This window comes from Bos taurus, chromosome 6, assembly GCF_002263795.3.
Source record: "Bos taurus isolate L1 Dominette 01449 registration number 42190680 breed Hereford chromosome 6, ARS-UCD2.0, whole genome shotgun sequence".
Lineage (NCBI taxonomy): Eukaryota > Metazoa > Chordata > Mammalia > Artiodactyla > Bovidae > Bos > Bos taurus.
Window position 1 is genome coordinate 114604310 of NC_037333.1, and position 9457 is coordinate 114613766.

The 9457-nt window shown below is 55.5% G+C and overlaps 1 protein-coding gene across 1 annotated transcript in view; it reads left to right on the plus strand.

Moving 5' to 3' along the window:
- HTRA3 (HtrA serine peptidase 3) overlaps positions 1-8860 on the plus strand; it is a 29558-nt gene extending 20698 nt beyond the window's left edge. The window contains exons 6-9 of the mRNA XM_024993710.2: positions 72-186; positions 4281-4329; positions 6056-6151; positions 7748-8860. Coding sequence (XP_024849478.1) covers positions 72-186; positions 4281-4329; positions 6056-6151; positions 7748-7913 — 426 coding nt within the window. The 3' untranslated portion in view covers positions 7914-8860. The remainder of the gene's footprint in view (positions 1-71; positions 187-4280; positions 4330-6055; positions 6152-7747) is intronic.
- The last annotated feature ends 597 nt before the right edge of the window (positions 8861-9457 follow it).

Genomic DNA, 9457 nt, shown 5'->3' on the forward strand with positions numbered 1-9457 from the left:
GCTGCTCTGCCACTGAGGGCAGTGGCCACTTGGGCTCTCGGAGTGACTGCCCGCTCTGATCTCCCGCCCAGGACGGTGAGGTCATTGGCATCAACACACTCAAGGTCGCGGCCGGCATCTCCTTTGCCATCCCCTCAGACCGCATCACGCGCTTCCTCTCAGAGTTCCAGGACAAGACTGGCAAAGGTACGGAGCCCCCACGTGGGGTCAGGGACGCTGCCCCAGGGCTGAGCTCAAAGCCTCCAGCAGGGCCAGGCGATCCCGCCATGCTCTGTGATGGCACCCACTGCCCAGCCCACCCTGATGTCTCAAGACCCCCAACCGGGGATACCTCAGCCTCTCTCCCATCCTCTCCTCACCTCATGACGATGACCACCCCCACCCCTCTAGATGGTCCCCTCTGGCTGGGGATCGTCCACCTCACCTCCCACCTCCTAAGGTGGTGGCCCCTAGGTTTCACTCGTCTGAGCCACTCCATAGTTGCCAGACCCAGATAGAACTTCCTTCTATCCCATTAACCCATCTGCCCTCCCACCCACCAGCCCATCCACCTACTCACCAACCCACCCATCCATCCTCCCACCCACCGTCCCACCCACGCACCAACTCATCCATCCATCCACTCATCGCTTCATCCACCTATCCTTCCTTTCTACCTTCTTTTTCTTGCTTTCCTTCCTCCCATCCCTCCCTCTGTTCATTCATGCATCCACCCTCCCTGCATCTTTTTATCTATCTAGTTTTTGAGATGGTGGTTTTCCTTCTTCATCTTTTGATATGGTAAATTTCTTTGGTTGGTTTTATAATATTAAACTATCCTTGCATTCCTGGAATAAAGCTCACTTAGTCGTGATGTATTATCCTGCTTTATATATTGCTACGCTTGATTTGCTGAAAGCATTTCAAGACTTTCCACGTCTATCTTCATGAGGAATGTGGGTCTAGTTCTCTTTCTGGTTTGGTGTTGGGATAATGAGTTGAGAAGTGGCTTAGGAAAAACATTCCCCCGTCTGTCTCTTCTACTCTCCGTTTTCTACTGCAGTGCTATTTTACTTCTGACACATCTGGTCAGCAATACGTGGGGTTTCTCCCTGCCAAGCTGAGTGTCTTACAATTTAACTCAATTCTGACACTGTCTACCTGGAGATAGCATCAGACCCCACAAGTTAAGGGCTCAGTCCTATGACTGCCCCAGCCCTGCCTTCAGATGCCAATTGCACACTGACTATAAATCAGAATTGCCCATGACCCCTTTCTTGGGTTGGATCGTTTGCTAGAGCAGGAAGACTGTTTTCTCAACAGATAACCAGTTTATTGTAAAGCATATGTCTCAGGAACAGCCTGATGAAGAGATTTGTAAGGCAAGGTGTGGGGGAAGGATGCGGAGCCCATGGTCTCTGGGTGCACCTCCACACAATCGCCAACCCAGAAGCTCTTCAAACGCATCTTTCTGGGATTTTGTGGCGGCTGCACGACATGGGCATGGTTGACTAGGCTGCTGTGTGTGTGTTAGTCACTCAGTCGTGTTCGACTCTGTGCGACCCCATGGACTGGAGCCCATCTACTGTCGACCGTAGCTTCTCTGTCCATGAGGTTCTCCAGGCAAGAATACCAGAGTGGATTGCCATGCCCTCCTCCAGGGGATCTCCCCGACCCAGGGATTGAAGCTGGGTCTCCTGCATTGCAGACGGACTGTACCATCTGAGCCACAAGGGAAGCCTCTGAATAAGTTATTAGCCACTGGCAATTGATTCAACCTCTAGTTCATCTCCTCTCCCTGAAGCACGGCAGAGAAGGCTGAGGAGAAACGTTCCAATCTTCCAATTACGTGGTCGGTTCCCCTTGCAACCAACTGACACCCTTAAGGGCTTTCCAAAACTTACCTCATTAACATCAAGTCAAATGTGATTGAAAGGGACTTGTGAATAACGAAAAGCCAAGTGAGAGTTAGACCATAAGGAAGGCTGAGCGCCAAAAAACAGAAAAAAAAAAAAAAAAAAGGAAGAAGAAGGCTGAGTACCAAAGAATTGATGCTTTCAAACTGTGGTGCTAGAGAAGACCCTTGAGAGTCTGTGGACAGCAAAGAGATCAAACCAGTCCATCCTAAAGGAAATCAACAATGGAATATTCATTGGAAGGACTGATGCTGAAGCTGAAGCTCCAGTATTTTGGCCACCTGATGCAAAGAAAATTGTCACATTGGAAAAGACCCTGATGTTAGGAAAGATTGAGAACAGGAGGAGAAGGGGACGACAGAGGATGAGATGGTTGGATGGCATCATTGACTCAATGAACAGGAGATGGTGAAGGACAGGGAAGCCTGGCGTGCTGCAGTCCATGGGATTGCAAAGAGTCGGACACGACTGAGTGACTGAACAACAATAACAATTTCACCTTTAGAGGTCTGGAACTATTTCAGGAGCTGTGAGAAAAAAATGTCCCTTAGAAATCTGATCACTTTAGGGAAGTACAAAAGTTTCAGGAGCTATGTGTTAGGAACCCTGGATGAAGACCAAAATATGTATACATTTCTTATTATTGGTCACAGTATCACAGAAATAGCCACTCATTTTCAGTTTTCTAGAACCGTTTGTGTAGAACTGATATGGTATCTTCCTTAGGCATCCGTTAGACTTCTCCTATAAGACCGTCTGGGCTTGAAGTTACTTTGTGGCAAGATTTTTAACTATTTCAATTTCTGTAATAGATGTGGGGCTATAAAAAGTGTTAGTCCCTCAGTCTTATCTGACTCTTTGCAGTCCCGTGGCCTGTAGCCCACCAGGCTCCCCTGTCCATGGCATTCTCCAGGCAAGAATACTGCAGTGGGTTGCTGTTCCCTTCTCCAGGGGACCTTCCTGACCCAGGGATGGAATCCAGGTCTCCTGCATCACAGACAGATTCTTTACTGTCTGAGTGACTAGGGAAGCCCATATAGGGCTATGGAGGTTATCGTTGCTTCCTGAGTGAACTTTCGTAGTCTGAAATTTTCAAGAAATTGGTTCCGTTTACCTCTGTGGTCAAGTTTATTGAGCCCTAGTTGTTCATATTAGTCTCTTATCTTCTTAATACCTATCGAATCTGTAGTGATGTCACCTCTCCCATTCTTGATACTGATCATTGTGTCTTTTTTCCCCCTAATTAGTCTGGCTAAAAACGTATCAATTTTGTTGATTACGAAAAATCAACTTTTGGTTTTCATTTATTTTCTCCACGTTTTCCACTTTCTATTTCTTTGATTTCTATTCTTTATTATTTCTTTTCTTCTGCCTATATTAGATTTCATTTGATCTTCTTTTTCTAGTTTTAAGGAGAAGGCTGAAGTCACTGATTGGATATCTCTCTTTTTTTCTGATATTGGTACTTGTAGTGCTATTAATTTCCCTCTAGGTACAGCTTTGCCTCCACCCCACGAAGTTTGGCATGTTGTATCTGGTTTTGTTTTTTCAATTTAAAATGCCTTCTAATTTCTCTTTTGATCTATTCCTTAAAGTTGGGTTATTTAGCAGTATGTATATTTACTTTCTAAGTTATTGTGAATCGTGTAGAGACCTTGTGGTTTAATTCCACTGTGGCCAGGGAGCACAGTTTTGTGATACGACATTTAAAAATGTGCTGAGACTGCTTTAGTGTTTGTTGCTGTTGTTCAGTCGCTCAGTCGTGCCCGGCTCTTTGTGACCCCACGGAATGCAGCACACCAGCCTGCCCTGTCCTTCACCATGTTTAGGGTTAGACTATGTGAAGGTTGTTGTGGAGTCTAAGACACCTGCTAAGTCACAGGCTGGAGAAGCTGGGGGCACAGAGCTACCACCTTAGCCATCTATGTTTGTATTGCTCCAGCCAGGGGCCTGCCACGTCGTTAGAGCTCACTGGGTGTTATCAATTAATATCTGGTTTTTGGAGAAGGCAGGAGAAGGTGACCAGTTCAGATCACGGCAAGGCGACTTGGGGAGCCTGTGGGATGGAGGCTGGGGCAGGTGGGTCCACTGTCCACTGGGGTCGGGTAGGGGGCCCAGCAAGAGAGCAGATGTCAGAGCTGATGTGGGTGAATGGTGCCCAACGATGAGGGAGGGCCCGAAGCCCCCAGATCAGAACCACGGCCTCTCCCAGGCCCTCAGGAGTAGCCACGTGGGGAGCGGTGCCTCTGGGCTCCTGAGGACACAGGGGCTGGGCTGGCCCTAGGGGCGCAGCTCCTGCTGCCTCTGCTCCCTGCCCAGGCCCGTCGGGGAGTACTGAGGCCTCCATGGCAGCTGTAACCAAGTCCCGACATGCTCTGTTTCTAGACTGGAAGAAGCGCTTCATCGGCATCCGGATGAGGACCATCACGCCAAGGTGAGTGTCCGAAGGATGCTGGCGCCCGCCGCCCCTCACCCCCACACTCCTCCCGGGCCCTGGCCCCAGTGGGCCTGGCCACCGGCAGGTGCTCCCATGGACCAGACGCATCAGGCTTCTGAGCCTTTGCTCAGGTCAGTCCCGCAGCCTGGAACACCTTTCCCCCTCAGCCTGATCCAAAGGACTCCGTTCAGGTGCTCCTCCTCCAGGAAGCCTCCCAGATTAGTTTTCCTGGGGCTACCATAACAAATCACCCCAAGTTAGTGGCTTAAAACAACAGAAATCCTTTCTGTCAATAGTTCTGGAAGCCCTCAGTCCAAACTCAAGGGATCAACAGGGCTGAACTCCATGGATGCTTCAGGGAAGAGTCCTTCCTTGTGTCTCCCAGCTTCTAGTGGTTCTGGGTGTTTTTTGGGTTGTATTTGCATCGCTACAAGCTCTGCCTTTCTCATTGCATGGTGGGCACGTAGCCCCCAGATTAGAGCCAGGATATCTCCCAGACTCTCAAGAGCAGCCACGTGGGGAGAGGTGACTCTGAGCGCCTGATCACACAGGAGCTGGGCTGGTCCAAGGAGGGTGGCCCCTGCTGCCTTCTCCCTCTTCTTTCTCTGATAAAAACACCAGCCATTGGATTTCGGGACCACCCTAAGTCAGGCTGCTCTCATCTCGAGATTCTTAACCAGGCGAATCAGCCAAGTCGCTATGTCTAAACAAGGTCACGTTCTGAGGCCTGAGCAGACTTGAATTCTGGGAAGGGGACACCATTCTCCCTGCCTGGAGGCCACTTCAAGGGGAGGAGATGTCTCCTCTTCAATTGCACAGCTGCGCTTCCCTCCCCAGCTTGCACTGGGTCCCCCGATGTGAGAGCTGCCCACTCCCAACCTTGGCCACGAGCTCTTTGTGAGCAAGGGCTGTGTCCTGCTCACCCCCAGGGCCGGGACTATAACAGAGCAGGTGTCTGCAAATTCTGAGTGCATGAAATAGGGGAGGGGCTGGGGAAGAGGAGGGACAGGGAAGAAGGAAGGGAGGCCGAAGGGAAGAAAATGCAAAGTCCAGGGGTTTGGAGAAGGAAGAGGTCACTGCGCTGGGGAGCTCTGGGGCTAACTCAGCTCATCTGAGGGACCCTCCCACCCACACAGTCCCTAAGATGACATTCCTTCCTGTGTCGGCAGCGGTTCCTCTGGGGAGTAAACCTGAAAGCAATTTGGAATCAAGACCAGTGTGTCAATTTACCATCTAAAGGTGTCATTTTTATCTTCCGTCCAGCCATCCATCCACCCGGCCTTCCATCTAGCCATCCGTTACACCATCCTTCCAGCCTTCTGTCTCTCCACGTTCACCTGTTGTCTGTTCATCCTCCTTCTGTCTGCCCGTCTATCCGTCACTCTTTCCTTCCCTCTGTCCCGCCATCTGATCTCCCATCCCTCTTCTTTCTTTCCCTCCTTACCCCTCCTCCCGCTCATCCTCCTGTCTGTCCGTCACTCTCCCCTCTCCACACTTCGAATCATCCACCCTCACTGAGATTTCTTTCGAGGAGCCCGAGCTGAGTGGGGGTCACAGACAAGAACCAGTGACAACCCAGAGTGGTCAGTGGCAGGTCCCTGCAGCGTGGGGGCACAGAGGAGACTCCTCGTCCTGGGTGGAGGAGGGGACGAGGGGGCAGCTTTGTACTGAGTGAGCTTAGAGGCCCAGAAGAAGTGCCTTAACGGTGGAACTGTCTTTTCAGTTTGGTGGAGGAGCTAAAGGCCAGTAACCCAGACTTCCCAGCAGTCAGCAGTGGGATTTATGTGCAAGAAGTTGTTCCGAATTCACCTTCTCAGAGGTAGGCTCCACCGGAGGAAGCAAGGAGGTTGGGCGGGCGGGCTCGGGGCCTGGGCCGGACTTCACTGACCTTGCATGACCTTGAGCTTCCTGGCAACGTGGTGTAACGTGAAAATGGCAGGCGGGATCCTGGCCAGTCCTCTAAGCTGGGCTCAGGCTGGAGGCCGAAGGCCGTCCCCTCCTTGGCCCAGAATGTCCTTCCCTTTGGGTCTGGAGAGACAGCGTAGTGGAGGTCCTCACCCCCCAAGCTGAGAACTGCATGCCAGCCTGACTCTCACCAGCCTTGCGGGTCAGCCTGGGTCTTTCCTGGCCAGTTTCCTCATCAGCAAAATGGGTATGATTCTGCCTACTCTTCCTCCCCCACGGGACACTGTCAAGATCAGTTAGGGGACAAAGCCTTGCCTTCTCGGAACCTGAGGACGAGGGAAAGGTCGAGTGTTGCAGCGTGGTGGGCTGAAGCAGGCCGTGCGGTGGGTGATGGCACACGTGATCCTGTGCCCTGGATCGGCGCTGAACAAGCGCCCGCCCTGCCTCCTCCCTGGCGTCCCTCTGTGCAGTGGGTGGGCTCCTTTGGATCCTGCTTCTAAAGTGTAGCTTCAGGAGCAAGAAGTGGCCCATGTAGGGTCTGGGGCCGCTCTGGGGGTGGTGAGTGGAGCCAGGCAGGAGGGTATCCCAGCCCCTTCAACCCAACAGGACCTGTTTTCTCTGTTTTGTGTGCTGGGCTGGAAGATGCAGATCCCTGGAGTCTTCCTGCCCTGAACACAGCACGCGTGCTCAGCCCACAGCCGCCGTGCAGTAAAAATTGTCGAGATACAGATCTGTGATGCCAAAGAGTAATCACCCCCAACTCAGGCTCTCTATTTGGGGGTGCTGGGGCAGCAGGCAGGCGTCAGAGAGAGTGGCCACACGCAGGGTGCCCTGGACAGGGGAGCTTGGTGGAGACGGTGGCTGCGGCTGACCCAGGCTGGGTCGTGAGCTGGGCGTTCCAGCTGCGTCCCCTCAGGGGCTCCTCACTGCAGCCTGCGAGGTGTGGGCTCTCATCCTATTGCTCAGATGGGAAGACTGAGCCTTGACGCAGTCAGTCCTCTGAGGTCATGCAGCTAGCCCGTGTGGATCTGGGTCCTGTCACCCGCGAACCTGACCTCGGTGCCACTCTGCCTGCCCTCTGGATGGAGGGGAAGGTCACGGCAAGTCAGGTGCAGAAGGGGGCTGGCCTCGCTCGTTCCAGCCCTGACTGGAAGTCTTAGTAACTGCCGCAGTGGTGGAATCAATACCCTGGACCTCGCTGTGATTTGCCGAGAGCGTCCCCACCCAGGGCTGCAGTGGCGGGAACCGAGGCTCACGGAACCGCATCCTTGGCCCAGGTGGGGAGGCCGCAGCCAGAACGTGACTCCACTCCCCCTGCTGTACAGAAAAGTCAACCGACAAAGCGTTAGCCGGTGGTTGGACAGTGGCCTCTGCCCGGGGTGAGAGCCTGGCGGTCAGGACCCTGTTCTCACCTGTTGAAATGACTTTCCTTAAACCTGCGGCTGTTAGAGGCACCCAGGCCCCGGCCTCTCGGAGAGGAGCTGTGACCGCCTCTCTCTCCCGTTGGCAGGGGGGGCATCCAGGATGGAGACATCATCGTCAAGGTCAACGGGCGGCCCCTGGCCGACTCGAGCGAGCTGCAGGAGGCCGTGCTGACCGAGTCCCCCCTGCTGCTGGAGGTGCGGCGCGGCAATGACGACCTGCTCTTCAGCATCGCGCCCGAGGTGGTCCTGTGAAGGTGGGGCCGTCTCCCCCAACCCCGCCCGTCGCCAAGGACCGGGGCCCGCGGGCTGGCTCCCTCCAGAGCCGCTGCCCCCGCGGGATCAGGACGAAGGACCCGGGTCGGTCCTCAGCACAGCCAGCGGACTCTTCCCGGCATCCAGGACCGGAGCCACAGGCTGGCTGGGCTTCGCCGGGGGCCCGCATCTCAGCCGCATCACAGTGCCCCCCACGCCACCCCCAAATGTTCCGGGGGGCCCCCCCACATTCCCAGATCTAGAAGACTCTCGTATTCCCCCCAAAGCCCCTCCTCTCTCCCACCTTCCTGCCTTTGCACCCGTCCGTAGGGTACTTCTCTGTAAACGCCTGCCGTTCCTTCCCCACCCGCACCTCCCCAGCTCTCGCTGATCAGGTCTCAGGCCCCCAGCCTCCTCCTCTCCCTGGGGTGTCCCTCTGCCCCCCACAACACAGCTCCCATCACCTTAAATGACCAGGGCTGTCTGCCTGGCTCACCTGCCCCCACTGAGAGTCCGGTGTGGCGGGTCTGGCCGGAAGCTGGCACTGTGAAGCATCCCCTGATGACCTAGCTGAGCCCTAGGGCTTGGCGACCAGCCCCGGCCTCCCAGGTGGGGGAGAAGCAAGCAGAGAAAGAGCAGAGGGTGTCTCCCACCCCTGCCTCCCGGGAGGCTGGCCTGTCCTCCCGGAGAAGACCCTGGGGTGGGGTGGGGACTGCGGAGGAAGCTGGGACCCGCGGGCAAGGGGAGGCGAGGACTGAGCCGCTGGCCTCCCCAGCTGTTCCGCGGGTAGCGGGGACTCATGGCATCCCCAGGAGCTCAGGTGGTCCCCTCTCGGCGGGGAGCCTGTTTCCGGGTGACCCCGTGAGCTCCCCAGCGCAGTCCGGCCCCCGAGTTGCTTGTACTGTATGTTTCTCTACTGTATGGAAATTAAAGTTTACAAGCACGTGGTTCTGGGCCAGCCAGGGCACATCTGGGGTCCCCTGCCTGCTGCTGCACAGCTCCTCCTGACCCAGAGCCGACCCGTCTGTCAGCAGGCACAGAGACAGCGGCGGGGTCCGCCGCCCAGAGCAGCGCCTGAGCATCGCCATGCCCCAGCCGCCCCACCCTCAGCCCCGGGCTCCCCACTTTGACTCCTGGCCCCTGGTCCCCAGTAAGATGCCTCCCCTCCCCATTGCAGGAGCCTCTCCCCCGACACAGGAGGGTCCTGAGACCACCCACCTCCTGGCAGTGGCCTCCTGGCCGCTTGGAGAGGTGTCTGGCTGGCAATGGTGAGCCACCGCGTGTGCAGTGCATGCCCGGTCAGGCCGTGGGGTGAAGTCTCCCTGTGTCATCTTCACTCCAGACCACCCAGCAAGGGCGCTCGTGGCAGAACCGGGGAGGCCGGGGCAAAGCCAGCTGCCCAGGACCCCAGCGGGGGCTGCCGGCAGGGACCGAGAGCTGTGAAGTCGCCCAGAGCCCGCCCCCAGGGTCGCGTGAGCGGGAGGCTGAGGGGCGCTGATCCGGGCTGAGACGGAGAGCCCAGCCCGGAGTTCGGGACCACCGTC